General features: G+C 41.7%; 1 protein-coding gene across 3 annotated transcripts in view; it reads left to right on the plus strand.

The window, feature by feature from the left end:
• sgcd (sarcoglycan, delta (dystrophin-associated glycoprotein)) overlaps positions 1–21,748 on the plus strand; it is a 458,641-nt gene that overhangs the window by 421,001 nt on the left and 15,892 nt on the right. For all 3 annotated transcript variants that reach the window (XM_039618529.1, XM_039618530.1, XM_031750357.2), the window contains one exon: positions 8,986–9,058. In XM_039618529.1, the coding sequence (XP_039474463.1) occupies positions 8,986–9,058 (73 nt within the window). The remainder of the gene's footprint in view (positions 1–8,985; positions 9,059–21,748) is intronic.

The following is a 21,748-nucleotide window of genomic DNA, read 5'->3' on the forward strand; positions in this document are numbered from 1 at the left end:
GTTGCTCATGTGTAGTCCACAACGGCCACCAATCACTGGAATTATTCCTGGAGGGAGCATCTTCTGGGCCTCGCGTGTCTCTGTATTTCATCACCTCCGAGACACTTCAAGACACAGATGATGGTATCTGCCCCTGGTCTGACTGCTCCCTCATAAACACCTCCACGCACACACAGACGCACATATACATGGCCACACATGGACACGCAGCTGCTCGCACGGCCACATTAATCTTTAATGGCTTCATTTATTTTCCCATTCGACCCCTCCCACGCCGGCCCGTGAACATGTCAGCGCTGTGACGTATTGCTGCTGTCTGCTCAGAATTCATGCGGCGCTTGTGACCAGAAAAATCAGATAAATCAAGTCTTATTCATGGAGGTGCACACGAATGGAGTCGTCACACTCTTCTGCCTGAAAAAAAGTGTTTCCACTACAGAATACCAATAATATCAGTGAGGCAGAAATATACTATCTGGTGTGACGGTCTGTGGCGTTTACTGGGAGCATGAAGAGCTTCCACGCCAATTTATTTCAGATTTTAGGACTGATTCTGATATTTAATTGTTTTAACTCATATTCAACGTTCAGTTTGATGATTTAAAATGGAGATTTACATCCTAGAATAAATTATTACATTGCTTACATTACATACATTACATAGCTCTAATGCACTCCTGTCTTTTATCCGGTCTTAATCTTGGCAGGGAAAGACAGTCATGGCAGATGGCCGCCCCTATCCGAGCCTAGTTCTACTGGAGGTTTCTTCCTGTTAAAAGAGAGTTTTTCCTTCCCACCATCACCAAGTCTTTGCGTATAGGGGGTCATCTGATTATTGGGGTTTTCTCTGTATCACTGTAATATCATTTCTCTGCATTAATTCGTCTTAACCTTAAAATATAAAGCACCTTGACATGACTGTTGTGATACAGGGAGTGCAGAATTATTAGGCAAATGAGTATTTTGTCCACATCATCCTCTTCATGCATGTTGTCTTACTCCAAGCTGTATAGGCTCGAAAGCCTACTACCAATTAAGCATATTAGGTGATGTGCATCTCTGTAATGAGAAGGGGTGTGGTCTAATGACATCAACACCCTATATCAGGTGTGCATAATTATTAGGCAACTTCCTTTCCTTTGGGAAAATGGGTCAAAAGAAGGACTTGACAGGCTCAGAAAAGTCAAAAATAGTGAGATATCTTGCAGAGGGATGCAGCAGTCTTAAAATTGCAAAGCTTCTGAAGCGTGATCATCGAACAATCAAGCGTTTCATTCAAAATAGTCAACAGGGTCGCAAGAAGCGTGTGGAAAAACCAAGGCGCAAAATAACTGCCCATGAACTGAGAAAAGTCAAGCGTGCAGCTGCCAAGATGCCACTTGCCACCAGTTTGGCCATATTTCAGAGCTGCAACATCACTGGAGTGCCCAAAAGCACAAGGTGTGCAATACTCAGAGACATGGCCAAGGTAAGAAAGGCTGAAAGACGACCACCACTGAACAAGACACACAAGCTGAAACGTCAAGACTGGGCCAAGAAATATCTCAAGACTGATTTTTCTAAGGTTTTATGGACTGATGAAATGAGAGTGAGTCTTGATGGGCCAGATGGATGGGCCCGTGGCTGGATTGGTAAAGGGCAGAGAGCTCCAGTCCGACTCAGACGCCAGCAAGGTGGAGGTGGAGTACTGGTTTGGGCTGGTATCATCAAAGATGAGCTTGTGGGGCCTTTTCGGGTTGAGGATGGAGTCAAGCTCAACTCAGTCCTACTGCCAGTTTCTGGAAGACACCTTCTTCAAGCAGTGGTACAGGAAGAAGTCTGCATCCTTCAAGAAAAACATGATTTTCATGCAGGACAATGCTCCATCACACGCGTCCAAGTACTCCACAGCGTGGCTGGCAAGAAAGGGTATAAAAGAAGAAAAACTAATGACATGGCCTCCTTGTTCACCTGATCTGAACCCCATTGAGAACCTATGGTCCATCATCAAATGTGAGATTTACAAGGAGGGAAAACAGTACACCTCTCTGAACAGTGTCTGGGAGGCTGTGGTTGCTGCTGCACGCAATGTTGATGGTGAACAGATCAAAACACTGACAGGATCCATGGATGGCAGGCTTTTGAGTGTCCTTGCAAAGAAAGGTGGCTATATTGGTCGCTGATTTGTTTTTGTTTTGTTTTTGAATGTCAGAAATGTATATTTGTGAATGTGGAGATGTTATATTGGTTTCACTGGTAAAAATAAATCATTGAAATGGGTATATATTTGTTTTTTGTTAAGTTGCCTAATAATTATGCACAGTAATAGTCACCTGCACACACAGATATCCCCCTAAAATAGCTAAAACTAAAAACAAACTAAAAACTACTTCCAAAAACATTCAGCTTTGATATTAATGAGTTTTTTGGGTTCATTGAGAACATGGTTGTTGTTCAATAATAAAATTATTCCTCAAAAATACAACTTGCCTAATAATTCTGCACTCCCTGTATGGTGCTGTGTAAATAAAACTGAACTTAAATAAGGTTTTGTGGGGAGCCTTGCTGCCATGTTTTTTACCAGCTTTAGACGGGGAAACTGAAGCAAGACTGGACTAAACTAGGCAGCCAGTGACATTGTTAGAAATACGCTCAGGACCAATTACAAGGACTTTGGTTTTATGTGATTCAGCCGCAACCATCATGGAAGAATTGGAGGCCATGAAACTCTGCTGTGAATAAATTTAGCAACAGTTTTCATCCCGTTTTTCTTTTTGGTTTCATTTTAAATCACCTGAAAAACATTGCTTTGTATTTTTTATTCACAACCATTCTTAAAATGACAGATTCTTGGCTCTCAACGGTTTCTACTTTTGTTATGAAGTGGCTATGTGGCAGACAGGATCTAGACCGAGACGCAGGACTCATTAGGCAGAAATGAACTTAAACTCAGCTTTAATGCTGGTAATTGAAAAGGGTAAAACAGAAAGCACAAAACACATGACGATAGCGGGAATGGAACGCACAACGATGAGCGAGGACATGACAACGGACGAGTGGAGATGGAGACAGTAAATACACACCGGATAACGATGGCGGGAGGAAACAGGAGGGAGGGCAGCTGATACTAAACCCAGAAGACGAGACAAGGAAAGCAGAACTAAATACAATGTTAGAGTAATAATAGACCATCAAACTAAAACAGGAAATAACTAACAGTGAGACCAAGACTCAAACATACAAACTTGGCACAGAAAGAGGGGAAAAAAAGCCTAGAAAAGACTGAGGGAACAGAATGGGAATACAGGAGGAGAATAACTGCATGTAAATGTGAAAGTATGTTTGAAACAGAAGCTGACAACTTCTGAAGAGGACACACAAACACTAAGATATAATAGAACGCTAAAGAGGAACTATACAGAACCACAATCCACCATAATATGTTAATAAAAAATACACCTTGTAGGAAAAGGTGTCTCTAAAACTGCCTTTTCTGAAAGCAGTTATCCAGGAGAGTCTTTGTTGAAGAACATAAAAGTTATCTTCTTTTAAAAAATGATTCAACTGCAAATAAAACGGCAGCTCCAGACGTCTGGGCGATTTGATAATAGAAAGAGAGTTTTAAAAAATGTCTGTACAATTTGAACTTTTTATATGAGTTATGGGCTAATAAAGGTGGTGGAATTAGAATAAAGTGGTACTGGTTTTATCCTTTAAACTAGTGCGTTAAAGCAGAGTGACAGCCGGCAGCAAGGCAAAGAGCTTTCTGTTCTTTTTATTCCAAATGAGAGCTGGGATTTCTAATGTGAGGCTTCTGTTTTATCTTCACTCACTTCTCTGCTGGAAAGAGTTGGGGGGGGTGACATGCACCGAGGCTTCTACTTCACTTTACATCTACGTGCTGCGTCTCTAACTGACTGAGCAGGAGGTGTTTAAAAGTCACCAGAGCTTTCATGGGCTGCTGGAAATAGTTATTTGTCTTTCTCTAACCTTCAATTTCACATGAAAAAAAACAGAGAAATTACAGTTTTTAAAATGCAGATTGAAAAGAATAAAGCACTTGTTCCCATTTATTTCCAGCGTGGACTGAAATGCTGTAAAATATATTGACACACAAAGTGAAACATCCGATGCTGCTGATCTTGTCGTGACAACCGCCGCCCGTTTGGGTGAAAACCAAAGCAGAACAGAAGCGGCTCCACCTGTAGCAGCGATTAAGAGGAGAGTCATCTATCCCATAAGGCCGAGCTGGAGCACCACTTTGTGTAAACAGATTTTATTTCCCTGAATGGCAGACAGGTCTATCTGCGTAATGAAAAAGGTCCTCAAAGGACCAGGAGTGTAAACATCCAGACATCAGGGAATTTTGTGCATTAAACGCCTTTTAAATAAAAAATACACATCGAACAAACTAATCTGTTTCTGTACAGGTGAGTATGCCGTTAAAGACTTTCAGCTTCAAAACTAGTGTTGCACTTTGTTTCGACCAACATTAGCAGCATGTATTCTTCATATTTACTAAGAAATGGTTTCTTTCTGTATATAAAAGAATACGAGTGTGCACTCAAATATTTATGCCCAAAATGCTCACTAATCTGTATACTGTATTATCCGCACTATAAGGCACACTTAAAATCTTTTAATTTTCTTGAAAATCAACAGTGCGCCTTATAATCCAGTGCGCCTTATGTATGAATTCTGACCTCGAACCGATTTTATGTGGTACACGGCGCTCAAAAATCTGTCAAAAAATGTTTTAGTATGACTTTGGTAAGCAACAAAGCTGCACCGCTCGATGGATTGTTGGAGCATTACAGCTACATTAGTCAGGAGCCTCGCGGAGTCAGTGTTGCCAACTTAGTGACTTTGTCGCTATATTTAGCGAGTTTTCAGACCCCTATAGCGACTTTTTTTCTAAAAAGCGACTAGCGACAAATCTGGCGACTTTTTCTGGTGTTATTGGATATAAACTTATTTATGACGACTTTTTGACGTGAAAACGCGTATCACTCCTCTCAACAAGCAGCGGGTGCTGCCATGGGCACCTCGCCCGTGCCAAAGCGCTCACAGGCGGAGGATAGTCCTCGCGCTGCTGCTATCAGGGCAGGAGACGTTCACACCTATGCGTCCAAACTGCAAATGAATCGCGGATGAGCGAAGCCGCTGTTCCCGCACTGACTGTAACGCAGTCAGTTCTTCTTTTACCGTTATGCTGTTTTGTGGATCACAAGCTTTAAAACTACTTATGAACACACACACACACACACACACACACAAAGTAACTCCGCCAGAGTGCCTATTTCGGGTCACTTTTGCCGGTCCAAGCCCGGATAAAGGAGCAGGGTTGGAATTGGGACCTTAAAAAAAACAATAATTGCTAAAAGAAATTTAATTTGTAGCTCTAAATAAATTCTAAATGCATTTAAGGTATATTTTACTCACTTTGTCTCTTCCACGATGTTATTTCTCTCTCCAACAACGTAGGTTACAATTACATTAGCATGACCAATTATGCAAATTAGGCGATGACGTCATTTGGCGACTTCTGGCGACTTTTAGGACAGCCAATAGCGATTTTCTTTACTGAGGAGTTGGCAACACTGCGTGGAGTAATCTGGGTCCAAAACGCCGTCTGCTTCAGGTCCCAAAGTCAAACAAACACAGAGTTAAATCTGTCTAAATTCTTTCATCTTTAATAAAATTATCAGCGTTGCTGCTTTACCAGGTGTAACAATTAAGTTTAACATCCAGGCATCCATGAAAACAATTTATTACATTTAACTGAGTTTGAAGTTAGCAAGAAGTTAGCTCGCTAGTTACCTAAACATGATATAGCATGTTCTGACTGAGAGATTTCTGAAACATTCAAACGTACAGCTCTGCTATCACTTCCAACATAAATGAAGACAGAAAACTAAACAGCAGTGACGTTTGTAGGGTTACTGAAGTTGGGCTAGCTGGTATGTAATGATGTGCTACATGATCGCTAGCGACACAGCTATGTTAGCATAGCATAAACACAGTGAAGCTGGAGGATGAATGCTAACTTTTTTCCACTCGTTAAAGTGAGGGTTCCTGATGGTTAGGGACAAATGCAATCGCATGGCAGGATGCTGTAAACAGACCAAACTTCAGTCAGGAGAACAACTGAGATAATCCATCCACAATACGAGGTTAGTAATAATATACTGCAACAACATAGGAATAGAGCAGCTGCCAGAGAATTCAACATTAATGAATCAATGGTACGGAAGTGGAGGAAGCAAGAAGAATGAGTTGAGTAAAGTTTGACTTATCTGACTGTTTTGTTCCGCTTAATGTACCTTATAATCAAGTGAGCCTTATGGTCTGAAAGATATGGTATATAGATTTGTTGAAAACAGTAAATGCAATGGAAACCGTTCAAATGAAACCTACTTGATGGGTATACATTGATTTATACCAAGTATATTTAACTTCATGGTTAATTATTTAAATAACGAAACCCTTCATTTGATATATTTGAGCTGGTTTATGTTTATGAGGACAAAGAATGTAGCAAAAAATTGACATTAAAGTCATATAGATTTACCAGCCAATTTATTAGGTACACCTTTTCAAGTGCTCTTTGAAGCAATTATCAGCCACTCACTTGGCAGCAGCTCATGAATTTATGCATGTAGACGTGATCAAGACAACCTGCTAAAGTTCAAACCGAGCGTCAGAGTGAGAAAGATTTAAGAGACATTGAAAGGTGGCATGGATGTTTGTGCCAGACAGGGATCTACTGGGATTTTCAAACACTATCGTCTCTAGGATTTACTGAGAATGGTCTGAAAAAGAGATGCTATCTGGCGAGCTGAGGTTCTCTAGGAGAAAATGTCCTGTTGATGTCAGAGGTCAGAGGAGAATGGCCAGACTGCTTTGAACAGGGAACAACTTTTTACAACCAACGGATTTAAGTAATTTTCCTGATGACTTTCTGGTCTCAGTCATAAGTCTTGTGTTTTATTGAACTTGATGAACATGGTGTTCATTTTGTAAATGATGGTCTTCCTCAGAGTCAGAAAAGGAGGAGGAAGCAGAGTGAGGCTCCAGTACTGTATCTGTCATCAACTGTTACCTTTTGGTCTCTTGTAGGTTTGACAGTCTCATAATAGAAATGTCAAAGATTTGACGTGTTGAGAGGGACGCTGGCTTCACCTGTACAAACACACTCCATCACTCTGAATTGAGGTTAAATGTCTGCAAATATTGTATCTCACATAATTGGAATTTTTTTCTTTTAGTCCTCATCTGTCGTGGTACTTAAAACAGAAAAGCGTGTCTCACAGCAAGAAATGTTTGGGCTTCCAGAAGCGTGTCAAAATGTTTTGAAATGTATTTAGTCATGCCCATTGATCTGCACCTGATGCTTGGTTGATTTGATGTCCCTGAATGCTCCAGTTTACACGACCTGCTGCTGCTGCTGCTGCTATATTGGTGCTATGATCGATCAGGGCCCACGGTTGAGGACCACCTGAGCATTACTTTGTATTTTAACACTTACACTTTGTCATGATCAAGCACTGCACTATAAGTCATATGTCAGGAGATTTAGGAATTCAGAATGTCAAAAACAACTGAAATATGGCTTAGCTGAGTGTGAGTGTGAATCCACATATCGTGTTCTTTTTGTCCATCCAAAGAAAATCAGAAAACAAAAATCACATTTATGTTTTTCACATTTCTTCAGAAACAGCCTGGAGTCAAGAATGAGAGCTGGCATCATTCCCATCTTACAAAAGCCTGGTCAGTGTTACATAACAGATGTTGAGACCAGTGTTTCTCAGGCTCAGATGGCAGATTTAGAAAATACTTCCTATGTTCTTGTTACCCAGGAGGAGCTTGGCAATCACACTTCTTTGCAGTTCACTTTATCACCACAATTCTGAACCTGTTCAAAGCATTTTATACCAAAACAAAGTCTGTTAAGCACATTATGTGAGCAAAAACTTTCCCTCAGTCCAACTATCACTCTTGTTATGTCCGATTAAGTTCCGAGTGTAGTAAGATGTTTATATTGTACATCAAAGAAAAAGAACCCCAATGAACCAGCAATCCATTATGAGCAGCGCTCTGCAATGGTGGGGGGGAAGAACTCCCTTTAAACAGGAAGTGACGTCCAGTAGAATCAGAGCCCGGGGCAGACATGTTTGAGTTTAAGACTTGGGATGTTTGAAAGAAGAGATGGTTGCTGTCCAGGTGTGCTAAGCAACATGTTAGCATTAGCCAACACCTTCCAGTAGATGGTAAACTGGGACTGAGTGCTGTTGGGTGAAACCACAAGACCAGCAGCTTTTCTCTTAAGCTGGTCCTTAGTTTGTCTGCACTGGTGGTTTGTTAGGGGAAATGTGTGTGTGTAAATCATTTACAACTTTTTGTGCAGTTGTAAGTTGAAGTTGTTGGGGTTTTTTGGCATGTCATTTGGGAACCACAGCTCTCTGCAGAACTACTGAACTTTACACCAATAAGATTATTTTTGCTTTTCCAAACAGTGAGTCTAAAGATAGAGGGAAGTATATATGAGTTCTGAGAAAAGTGAAATTGTGGGTTATTAATAAAGTTTCGACTTTGGAGGGGACTTCATTTCTGGGTAACAGTCTCTTGTGGCTTCTCTTTTTTCAATAATGTTGATGTCTGAAACACACACACTGGGTTCCTTCATGGAACAAGAGCAGTTGCTTCTTTCTCTTACTGAGAGTCGTTTCACAACTTAGAGGAGGTGATGAGGAAAAACTGAAGACATCTAAACAGCAAGCAAAGTTTATTTTTACATTATTATTTGCCCCGGTTGTTGCATCTTCTTTTTTTTTCATCTCATATGTGTGTATCCGTGTGTGTGTCTACTATATCAGTGATGCGAGCCGAGCTGAGGGCCGCTGTGCCCGCTGACTGGAGCCGTATAGATCAGCAGAGTGTTGGAGATTATGTCCATTGATCGGACAGGAGGGGTTTGTGGTTTGATTCTGTGTTTTGTGATTTCAGGGGCCGAAGGAGCCGTGTTCAGCAAATCAGTGGAGACGCCGCATGTCAGAGCTGAGCCGTTCAAAGAGCTGCGGTGAGTCTTTCCACGGCACACAGCAAGCACTCGGTCTCATGCAATACATGAACAGATGTACCCTGAGTTCACATCAAAGTTCACAAATACTGCAGCAGTGTAGTGTAATGCAACGTAATAAAGTGCTGACAGAAAACCAGATCAATCACTCACATTGGTACACCGCACAGATGGTACGAATTAATTTATGGGAATTAATTAATGGAAAAGCATTTGATTCCTACAGTTTCCTTTTTGCTCTCCAAGGTGTGTGTGTGGGGGGGGGGCGTAAAACAAAAATTAATCTTTTTGAAATCGGGGCATGAAATGAGAGGTGACTCTCACCTCACAAACTCACAAACTGAGGTACACTTCAACTGCACTCCTTTGGCAGGAGCTTTGAGGATACACTCCTTTGATGCCATAATTTGCAAAAATTATCATCCTGTTGTATTCAGTAAGACTTCAGAGTAGTAACCAAGACCACGAACACATCGCAAAGAACGAGGTTTTTATTCACATAACAGATAAAAGGAGCTGAGAGCCTTTTTCACACAGACTTCTATACAATCAGGCTTCTTTTGCCACCAGAAAAGTCGCCCCCTGCAGGCCATTAAAGAGAATGCAGGATTAAGGCACTGAGTTGTTTTACTGCAGTACTTAAGTGGTACAGCAATAAAAACTAAAACAGCTAATATGTTTTTTCTGAAAGGATTTTCCATTTTTTAATAAAAAGGGGTTAAATCTCGGCGGTATACTAGTTCCCTGACATTCTCCCATTCATTCTTGGAGGTTTACCGATGCCTGTCATGGTCCTGGGTCTCTGACGCAATATTTGAAGCCTGTTCTGGATTTTTGGTTTGGTTATCTGGAATGAGATATTTTCAAGGTCTTGAAACCCTTTGAGTTTTGTTACGTATATGTCTTCGTTCTTGTTCATGTTAGTTTCCCTTCGTGTCCAGTCTGCCCTAATCTCGTCTCTGATTCATATCACCTATATGAAGTCATGTCCCAGTCGTGTCCCTGTGTTCTGTCGCCATCGTTTTCTGCTTTCCCTGTCTGTTCTGCCAAGTTTGTGTCTTAGTCTCTGAGCTAGTCGCTTCCTGTAAAATTTTGATAGTTTCCTGTTCAGTTTCACTTCCTCTGTCTCATCAGTGATGAGTCTGTTCAGCTGTGTACTCCAGGTGTGTCCACTCTGCCCTAATCTCCTCCTGTGTTCATGTTGGGTCCTCTGTCACGGTGTGTGAACCTCCAGTTGTCGGTTTGTTCCTGTTCGGCTCCGTTATTGTTTTCGGGTTTTTGTTTCCTTCACCTTTTTACCCGCATTTAAATGAAGCTGTGATTTTGACGTCCTTCATGCGAGTTCACATGACAATACCAGTTCCCTGACATTTTTCCCCAAAGAAAATCCTGATTAATTCTGCCTCGCTGATCGCTCCCTTGTAAAATTTCGCCCCCACCACACACCACACTTCCAAACTACAAAGCAATGTTTGTTTTACCACAGTGAACATGTTCAGAATAAACCACTTAAAGCCAGATGATGACGATGATGAAAGATTTTGAGGTAGAACAGCTTTAGGTTATCAGCTATCAGTCAAATTCAGCTCAGACTGAGTGTGTGGCTCCGGACTTCGTCGTTCCTCTCCACGGTGTACATGGTGTGTGTTTGCATGTGTGTGAGGCGTGGATGTCTCCGTGGTGTAAACGTCTTGTTTATCATCTTTCTCCCGTCTGTGCTGTCAGATGTGATGACAGTCAATCAGAGCAGAAAGTGAGCGAGACGGATGCCTGGTGTGACTGTGGATAACGGGACGTAGGGATGTCTGCGAAGGGAAAAAGGAAAAAGAAAAGTTGGAACAAGAAGAGATAACGTCCACAAGGTCAAGGCGTGGGAAAGAAAACGGGTGAAGAAAGATTAATACTGGTCAGCGAGGGTAGCCATTTTCTGTTGAGCTCTTGTTTATTAATAGTGTTTTTTCACCTATTTTACCTGATTAGACCTCTCCTCAGGACTGACGGGGTGTGTACAAACTGATTGATGTCTTTCTCACTCTCCTATTGCAACCATTAAATTTGCTCCACTTCCCATCACAGATCCGCCCACGTATACCCTACAGTAGCAGAACGCTAATCAACCAGAACAACTGGGAAACGCTGCGAGTGTGTGGGTGGGTGTGTTTGATGGGTATGTTTTGATGGAGAAGTGAGTCTTATTTGCCTTTACTAAAATACAGAGACTTTTTCACTTCTCAGTCGTGTCCGCCCAAGAAGATCGTTTGTAATTCTGTAAACCAGAGGCTATTTAGGTGTCTGTTTCTCTGTGTGTATCCTCCTGGGTGATGCCACAGCTTATCATGGAGGTGCTTCACCAGGCAAAGTTTATATAAAACTACATTTAAAAAACAAAAAAGGTCATTACTCACTAGGTATAATGTAAACAGCAACAGGCCTAGAATGCCTTGTGGCGTTTCCATCCCATTAGTAATGCACAAGCTGAGTAGAAGTTTCAGGCCCTGCTTCATTTATTTTTAATGTGCATGAAGAAGAAGACATTACAGTCAAAACTAATTTAAATTTTTAAATCAGATAGATATAAAGGTGTATTGGAAATATCTGTAAAGTTATGACCCTGATTAAGGCCTGATTAAGGCCTGATTAAGGAAACAGTGTGATGCTGTCCAGAGACTGAGGGTGTCAGAAAGTATGCTGACCTTTACAAAGTAGTTTAGCCCCAAAGGAAAATGTAATTTTAACCTTCCAGACCAAGTTGTGTTTGTCTTAAACCAAACAGATATAGAAACTCAGTTGCTCAGAGTGCTGAGTGCCACCATAAAAACGTTGCAGTTTTCTCAGCACATCCATATGCTTACATTATTAATTATAGATCCATCAGAGCACTTTTTTATGCAAGGTAGCTCATAATGTAAACAAGTTTAACTTCCAGCCCTGCTAGACACACTCAGTACAGACCTATAGATATATAGAAAGCATCTTTTTTTGAAAATGCAAAAAGTCAGTCCCCTAATGCCCTATATCTACAGTCGTACTCCAGAAAACAGTGGTTGGAGACAATGGCAACCATGTGCAATGAACTTCACTCTCATTGTCTTTGAAACAGCTGCTATGAAGATGAGAACCAGGTCAAAACAACTTTGGTGTATTGCAACAGTCAAAACAACAATAGGATGGAGTCGCTCCACTATCAGTTTGTAATTGGTCAAGTTGGCAGTTGAAAGCAATCTGTAATCTGCCAATTAACTGTTATAAATCACTCATCTGTTGCCATCTGTTACAAATCTGTTGCTGTCTGCATACACAGAAATTTGCATTAAACAGAAATTCACATGAACTGAATCCAGCCAGTTGGCAATCTGTCTGGCAAATTTTTGCAAACCTTCACTAATCTGTCTGAGAGTGATTGCACTCAGTCCAAGTTGGACCAGGATTGTTTGGAGGCATGCTACCTCCCACCGGGCAACCTGTGCAATTGGCTTGCCATCAAAACTAGTCATCCATAGGTTGATAGTCTTGTACACTCAATGCAGTCAACCACCAGTTTGTCATACTCATGAGGATGTTGCCGTGCTGTTTTTACTGTGACTGATACAGAACAGCTGTTTCAAACAAACCCTGGTGCTGTACGTTTTGTTGCAAAATGTGTTCAGTGTGGTGTTTCACGTTGCTGCAACCTGGTAAATTACTTAATTCTTTTCTACAAATAAAGCTCACTGCTTTCATTGGTATTGTTCATCGTGTAGCTTTCAATATCAATCCCAAAAGTGAAAACGCAACTTGGCAGCACTTCCTCATTTTATTGGGCTCCATCTACTCGATGCGTTTTAGCAGCACAGGTCCTCTGTCAAGGTGTCCTTGGTTGTGAGCTTTTACTGACATTTTTCCTCAATACTTGAAGTAGGGTGTTGTTTTTGCACTGCAGCAAAGGACACAAAGGACGAGAACTTTTTTTTTTTGTAATGCTGCTACCTAAGCTTTGATTCTTACTTCGATACACTGAATTTTGGGTGTAAGTGGACCATTTCTTTACTCTATATGTAACATGTTTAACTGTTCTGGCCATGCAAAACAACCTAAACAAAATAACCTAATGGCATCCCATAGATTAACCCAGGCAGCAGGACAGTTAGGCCATAAGTAGCTGTTTACTTTGCTTTACCACATGCACTATATAGACAGCAGCATTGGGTGAGCCTATCTACACATTACACCTACAGGAGCATTTACGACATCCCATTCTAAATTGAGCCTTGTGCAGCTACAACAGCTTCCACTCTCCTGGGAAGGCTTTCTACAAGATTTTAAAGTGTCTGTGGAAATGTTTGCCCATTCATCCAGAAGAGCATTTCTGAGGTCAGACACCAATGTGGGACACTCACAATCTCTGTTCTAGTTCATCCCAACGGTGTCTGATGGGGTTGAGATCAGGGCTCTATGTAGGTCAATCAAGTTCTTCCACACCAAACTCATCCAACATTTCCTTTTTGGACCTTGTTTGAAAAGTCAAAAAAGTCATGGTCAACTTGGAAATTAGGAGGTTTAGGCTAAAGCCCAAAAAAACAATACGTGGTGTGTTAAAATACTTACAGTTCCAACGAGGAGTCATTTCTGACAGTCCTGTTTTAGCATATACTTTGTCTTCTTCCACCTTATCCGACAGAAAGCACCGGTGTTTGGTTCAGTGCTTTTTTGAAGTAGAAGAGATTTCTCTCAAAAAAAAAAACTGTTTGGTTTCCAATTATCTCCTCAGCTTGCTTGTCACCATCTAAGCCTTAGCCAGCTTCTTCTGGAGGGGAGATGATGCACTTAGACTTAAAACCTCAGTCCAGCTGAAGCAATAAAAGATGTAGCTTAGATAATGCTGTCAACAGACAAGAATGTGATCTGCTTTCTTCGCTTATTAACCTCTGAACATCCACCTGTTCACGTAGAAACCATTTAGCAGTGGGTTGCATCTTTAACTACATGCCAAACAAACAGTTTCAGAAACTATCAAATGTATCCTTCAAAGAAACACTCTTACATACATTTTAGTGTTAAAGCCCTTTGGTTTTTGAGATGATAAGAATATATTTGGATCTTTACATTACCCTAAACCCACAATGTGAAATGTGAATCATTGCTGAGGGATTTTGGGCCACTCTTATTTATAGTGTTCATTTAGTTCCTTTCAATCAGGTTGAGGTCTGGACTTGTAACACCTTGATTCTCTTCTTTCTTCATCAGAAGTTCTGCTGCAGATTTCCTGCTGTTCTTGGGATCATTGTGCTGCTGCGTGACCTCTTTCAAACAAGCTTTAGTTTAACTTTTCTATACAGAGGAGTTGGTGGGCGACTCATTCATTGCACGGTGCCCAGGTCCTGTGGCTGCACCATCACCCCTCCATCGTCGCACTTGATACACAGTGATCGAACATGGTATGAGGTGTTTATACTGATATGCTGTGTTTGGTTTTCTTCAAACATGGCGCTGTGCAGTATGGCCAAACATCTCCACTTTAGTCAGGTCTACCCAAAGAACTCTCTTTTAGAAGTCTTGTGGTTTATTGAGATGCAGCTATGCAAACCTAACTTATGTTTCCATGTTCTTTCAAGAGAGAAGACACTTTCACCTGGTTGTGGTCTGACTTTGGGTTGAATTTATGGTAACATTATGGTAACTTAAAGATTATGAATTTGGTAATGCACACCTGAATGCTTCACACCTGCAAACAGCCACACTTCCTGATGATCAGCTGTTCAGCTACATTTGATTAACAGCATGTAGCTGTTATTTACCTCTTAAATGCAGAGTCTTGTGAAAACTTTCTTTATCACATGACTGCAGGGTTTCCATTCACTTATTCTTTTTAGGAAAATACTTGGACTTGCCTCAAGGCGCATCAACATGCCTCGAGGCGGTCCAGTACACCATTTGCAACCACTGGATTAACCTACCATGACCCCAGCCGTTTCAAAGGTTTGGCCTTAAAACAGCAGCACTCCAGCTGCAGCAGACTTTCCAGCAGTAAGCAGACTGCAGTGCTCTTTAGAAGGGAAATGTTCATATTGTTGCAGTAAATGTTATATGCATGATCTTTCTATCTATATAGCACAATGGTATTCTTTGATCTGAATTGAATGAGAGGGACAGCGGTAGAAAGACTGTGAAGTGAAAATGAGAAAATCTGGAGAAAAAAAAGGGAGAAAAGAGGTGACAAAAGTATGGAGCGTGAAGATTAAAGAATAAGAGGGGGTGAGAACAAAAGAGACGCGAGTGACAGTGAAAGAGTTTGAAAGTATATGAAACTGGGAGGGGGGGGAAATATTACGAAAAAACACAGTATGGAAGAAATGAAAGAGGATCACTTTTGTCCGAAAGTCTGAGACAAATAGAGTGAGGAAAAAAGAGCGTGTAAGAGAAAAACGAGACAAAAGGGGATTTTGAAGAGAACAGAATGAAATAAAAAGAGCTTTATGTGATAGAAGGGAAGCTATGGAGACGACTTTGATGGGATTTAGGGGTCGAATAGAGAAGGACACATAACTAATAAGAGCATTTCAGTGCCGTTTGCATTGAGATGAACTGAAAGCATCAATCACTGCTGCTTCCTTTCAGAATCATTAGTTCAAATAATAACAAAGTGATACTTTTACATCACTGATGCAATAGATCGTTTCCTAGGTGACACTGCAAAGCCTGTCGTCAGGTCACTGTCCACACAACACGACAGAGTCTATAGTAAGGCGTAGTATTTCTTCCCTCTTCCCCTTTGTTGATGCATCTTTGGTGACAACTAGCCAATTGAGAATGAAATATGGCCCAAACTATCCAATTATGTCAGAAAAAGGCGAGCGAGCTCGTTGGTGCATGGCTAAAATCTAATCTTACCCTAATCTCTCCCAGCTCCTTGGCAGGTAGCAATCGAGGAATCAAATCCTATTTCAGGATATCATATTAACCCCTAACACATTTTCGGGCAGCCAGACACACATCCCAGCCAGAGCCGCCGCTTCTTCATCAAAGCCATAACCGTTACATCCATCTGCGTGGTAATACCTTGTCAACAGGATGTGTCTTTGCATCTGAAGAATGCCTTTGTGATTCGCCCGCACTGGCGAATTTGAAAGTGCAGCTTCATTTGTATCCCGACCAACTGAGAGCAGAGATAAAGGGAATATATGTATGAAGCAATATAAAGGAAAGCGAATGCGGGAGGGGAAGAGAACAAAAAGCAGAACAGAAACAAACTGGGAGCATGAGTGAGAAGAACTTTTCCCCCTTTGAATGAAATAACACGTGAAGATCCTCGAGGAAACTTTGGTAGACTTGCATTAGCCTGATCTGTCCCTCGGTTCTTCGTGCATCTTGTAGCGCTTCACCGTGCACGGTAACCTAATGGGCCTGAGACTGAGACCATGGTGATGGACAGAAACACACAGCAGGAGGCAAAGTTTCAAATATTACAGCATAATTCAATTCAATTTTATTTATATATCGTGAAATCACAACAACAGTCGCCTCAAGGCGCTTTTCAGAGACAGTCAGGAACCCAGCGTTCCCTCCAGTAACTCCAGGACCTCTTCTTCTGCCTGTATTGATTACATTTTTATTATTTTTTTAACACTGTTAACACCATTAGACGCACTAATGATGATGCAAAGGCTTTGATCAATGGTAAATGGCCTGTATTTGTATAGCGCTTTACTAGTCCCGAAGGACCCCAAAGCGCTTGATAGGCGAGTAAAACCAAAATAATACTGAATACTAAACAGTTTTTTAAAAATCACAATAAATACTTAAAATATTAAAGCCAGTAAAGAAATTATCTGAGGAATTACATCCATCTTCCATACTGTGTATGTTCTGGAACAGCCAGAAGGTCCCACCTGCTGCCACTGAAAATGAGGCTAGTTTCTCTGTGCCTGCTTTCCCTGCGACTGGACCTCCTCTTTTAACCACACATGTTAGGTGTAGCGTGAAGCTGGAGAGACCGGTCAAGTTAAATAATATCGAGCTGACGACATGTTATGCTGCCGTAAGTGCAGTAAAACCTTTCCAACAAGCATCAGACAGAACATCACAGCAGCGAAAGCAAGAGAGCGAGACGCAGACGGGAGCGTGTTAGCCGTCATGTCGACTCTCCTGACCACAGTTTGTGATTCGGTGAAAAACATGTTGTAAAGGAAAAGCTGCTGGCAGTGCGCTGCTGCTAATCTGTGACGCAGTAAAGCCACAGCAACACAGAACTGAACTGAATAGATCGGCCCATTGTCACGATATCCAAACCAATCCAAATATCAGCTCAGTGCATCCCTACTAACAGGTTCGTTCTTAACCAATGCATCATTTTAACCAGGCCTAACAAAACAAACCGAAAATGAAAGTGAGTCTGAATAGAACTGACTTCAATTGGCTTCTATTTAAACCACTTCTTAATAACAGTCACAGTCAGTCAGTGCTTTGTATTGTAAGATAAAGGCTCTGAAATATAGAGGGAAATCCAAGAGTTAGATGATCCCCGTGAGATGATGGTAGAATGATGAATGTAGGGAGGAAGAACTCCTTTTCAACAGGAAGAGATCTCCAGCAGAACCAGGTGCAGCCATTTATCATTATAGGTTAGTACAGGTTTCACAGTTATCACACCGTAGATCTGCAATTTCTTTATCCCATTAAGAAGTGAAGCACACCTGTTCTTCATCAAATAATGAAACACAGGGCGGCACCATCTTAAATCACCCGATAGGTCACATGACCACAACCAATGGGAATAATATCCAATCAGAACCACGTCTTATAGAGGACAAACAGCTGATCAATAATCTAGAAGTAATACATATCGGCACGAAAAATCAGTGCAGAGAAAGACGCCACCCTCACGGTGGTGATGATGTGCGCCGATTTTTCCTGTTTTAAGGTAAAGAAGAAGAGCATGAAGAGATCATATGGAAAAATTAAAATACAAAACTATAGAAAATAGAATAAATAACCACACACGGCAAAAACTTTCCTCTCCTCTGTGAACGCCCTGAATTTGAGCTGCTGCAAAGAGACAAAGCCTTGACAGTCATGTGACAGCAGTGCAGGCCAATAGAAGAGAGGGGACAAACTCCAAAGCTGTCCCACAGATTTATTTTTAGACTGCTTTTTATGCTGTGGACAGATTTAAACACTTGCTTGAGGCTCAGTGTGAACGTTCACTATGAACTGATTTGACCTTAAAGGTGCTTTAAAATCACCGGTTCCTTTTGTATTAAATAACTTTCTTCTGGATGTCCGCTCTGTCTCGTGTTTTTATTGTCCTCTGGAGCACTTCAGCACGAGGCAACAGTGCTGCAGAAACTGAAATTATTAGAGCAGAAGCCACGGCACTGCAAACCAAGCTGACCACTGTGATCTGTGAAGAAATCACAGATTCAATGAACGCTGCCTTCAGCTCTTTCTCTTCTTCTTATATCCCATCTGCCCTCCTCTCCATCTCCAATCTCCTCTCCCTTCTCTCGCCTTGCTTTCATTTGCCGTCTTCTCTCTCCATCCTCACCCTCCTCATCATCCTCATCTTCTTGCTTCAATTACCTCGATCTTCATTCACCTCTCCCTCTCACACCAGGTTCTGATCTCCCTCTTTTCATCCCTCATTCATCCTCCCATGTCGCCCTTTCTTTTTGTTTCATTAATCCGAGCCTAAGCAGTTTGAAAAAGAACAAAACTGCAACAACAAAAAGAAATATTTATTCAGTAGACAGCGCCATGACAAAAGAGATCACGACTCAAGGTGGCCTCCCTCTGCAGGCACATTTAGCACATCTGAGCATTATCACAACCAAGAGAAAAGAATTAAGACAGCACATCCATGCCCTTATTTTCCCTCCTCCCCCCTCTCTGTCTGTCCTCTCTAATATCACACCCACTCCTTTCTTCTTCCTCGCTGTCCTCCACACCTTCTGCTCACACTGATCTTGGTAATTGAGAGGATGGCCTGCTCTCCAGCAGAGTGTTCGAGTGGCCAATCATAAAGCCCCGCGAAGCAATCAGCAGCACTCTTACTGCCCCAGATTGCCATTTAACCTATGATTTTCTATGTAGCACAAAGGCAGCCCGTTCCAACTCAACATAGCTTACACTATATTTATAACACCAAACAGCTCTGACTGCTGCAAACAGTGGCAGCTAATCAGGCGAAGGCGCCGTGGCCAAGGACAAAGGAGTCAGGCGCAGCTAACGGGGAGCATGCAGACGCCGCCTACAGGCTTCGGTCTGTGCAAGTTTACCGTCGATGTCATTAAAAAAAACATACCAGTCGTTATCTGAAGGCAGGCAATATGAGGAGGAAGTGTGAAGAGTTATTAACCTTTGATTGTAGTTGTAGATATGAAGCAGGGCCAAGAAAGGAGAGAGAGGAAATGAGGATGTCCAAAAGTGGAATGGAAGACATGAAAGAGAACGAGATGAAACTGTATTGATCGCTGTGGGGAAATGAGGCGGTGGCAGCCGCGAAAGTAATAGGTGACAGCAAGGAAATAAAGGTAATAGTCAAAAGACGAATAACAGGCAGAGGAATATATTATTATAAAGTGGAAGTACATAAATATCCCACAGCCTGATGGAAGGATTACGTTAAAGAAGCATTCTTCACTTTGAAATCTGTTCTGTACACACAGCTTCTGTTTCAAGTCTGGATTTTTTTAAAATATGAAAAACACTTTATATTAGAACGAGAGGCAAGGAGATGGGAAAGAGCAAGAGACAAAGTTTCAATTCGCAGGGGTGGTGAAGAGGAAATGAATACGGATACAAGCCGGAGAGAGAGAAATATTTCATTGTCTGACTCCCCGAGGAGCAACCTGGGAGAATGAGCGGAGATGAGAGAGGAGGAAGGCCTTTAGAAGGAGTAATAGAGGAGGATTTCTTTTTTTAACCTCCCTTCCACAGGCACAGAATACGTCTGAGGGTCACTGAACGCTGAACAAACTTCTTCGTCATGCGGTGTATTAATGTTTTTTTTATTTATACAGGACAAGGACGAGCAACAGCCTCTGCTGTTGCTATATAAATATGATTGAATTGAATTGAATAAAACACTGAAGCTGTCAACAGGAAAGCTAAATGCCTTCTAATATCAATCAAGCCTGAAGGTGTCGATTTTGGAGCAGGGGCTTCTCCGACTTCTAGGTCAGAACGCTCTCAGTCCATGCTGATGTAATACTCGCATCACTTTGCTTAGAAGTCCATGAGAAAACAGGAGTGAGCTCTCTTGATACATAACCTTATTATACATGTGGCTGGTGAGTTTATATCCTCAATCACTAGTTTGAAATCCTACTGAATGCAATACAATGGCTATGCTGTAATTTATGTGCCCCATTAGAGTCAAACAGATGATCAAGCACACTATGCTTTAGGGTGGGACTCTCTTCTGAATGATGAGTTGCAACAGCGTCCCAGTTTTTTTAGCCACATCTGCCAACCGACTTGACTTTTATGTTCTGAGTGCTACCAGAGTTGACAAGGAGCTAAAATACAGTTGGTCAGGTTCCAAAAAAACTGGTTACTTTGTTTGAAAACACTCATCGTGATACTCCGTCATCAAACTTGCACTCAAACCCTGAATTTGAGAGGCGATGAGAAAAGTCAGAAGAGTAATGGGGAGCTGGATGTTCTCAGTCATCGGCATTCAGGGCTTTTTTCTTTGGCTTGAAGAGGCATTTCAGTATTCTCCGAACCACCTCTATGGGATCAATTTTTACTCCCTTGTTTTGCAAAGTGTAAGATTAAAGTCTAGTCCATGCTCTCTTAATGTCCAGATACGACAGTTTTAAATTGTGTTGTCTCTAATCTGTTTTTATTTGCCCTCCAGTGACACAACTCGCTGAGAATACAAACTGATCGCGGCAGGCAAAAGCTATAGAGATGAGCACAGGGCTGATATACAGTAACGAGTGATTCGTCAGAAATGTTCAGTAGCAAAGAAAGGAAGTTAACTGAAGGACTGATCCTCGCCATCTTTACAGAGCACGTCTTTAGAAGCGTGCTTATCATAAAGACTAAGCACCCGGTGAAGTCAATCAGCCACAATGACAAGTTATTAACGACTATGTATTTAATTAATCACCAGCCTCTGTTCAATGTGCAGTAATTAATATGCACTGGGGATTAACCCTTGTGGCAGAGATCAAGGGATAAAGCAAAGGATGCTGAAGTTTCAATTTGGTAATTCGCTCATTTGCTTTTGGAACAGAGCTCTCTTTATTTCAAGTTCACTGGTGTTACAAATACAGTAACTGCTGGGATTTTAAATGAAAAACAACATGTCAGCATGGCTTCTTAGTTTAATCAAATTACTTTATTGCCAAAGGTTAGCACTGTTCCCTCACAGCAAGAAGGTCCTGAGTTCAGTTCCACCATCAGGCCGGGGTCTTTCTGTGTGGGGTTTGCATGTTCTCCCCGTGTTTGTGTGGGTTCTCCCCAGAGACTCTGGGTTTCTCCAACAGTCCAAAGACATGCACTTAGTGAGGATAGGTTCATTGGAAACTCTAAATTGCCCACAGGTGTGAATGCGGGAGTGAATGTGAGCACGAATGGTTGTCTCTGTCAACGTGTTAGCCCTGCGACAGACTGGCGACCTGTCCAGGGTGTACCCTGCCTCTCGCCCCAACACAGCTGGGATAGGCTTAAGGATAAGCAGAAGCAAATGGATGGATGGACCAAGGG

This window comes from Oreochromis aureus, linkage group 10 (genome assembly GCF_013358895.1).
Source record: "Oreochromis aureus strain Israel breed Guangdong linkage group 10, ZZ_aureus, whole genome shotgun sequence".
Taxonomy (NCBI): Eukaryota; Metazoa; Chordata; class Actinopteri; order Cichliformes; family Cichlidae; genus Oreochromis; species Oreochromis aureus.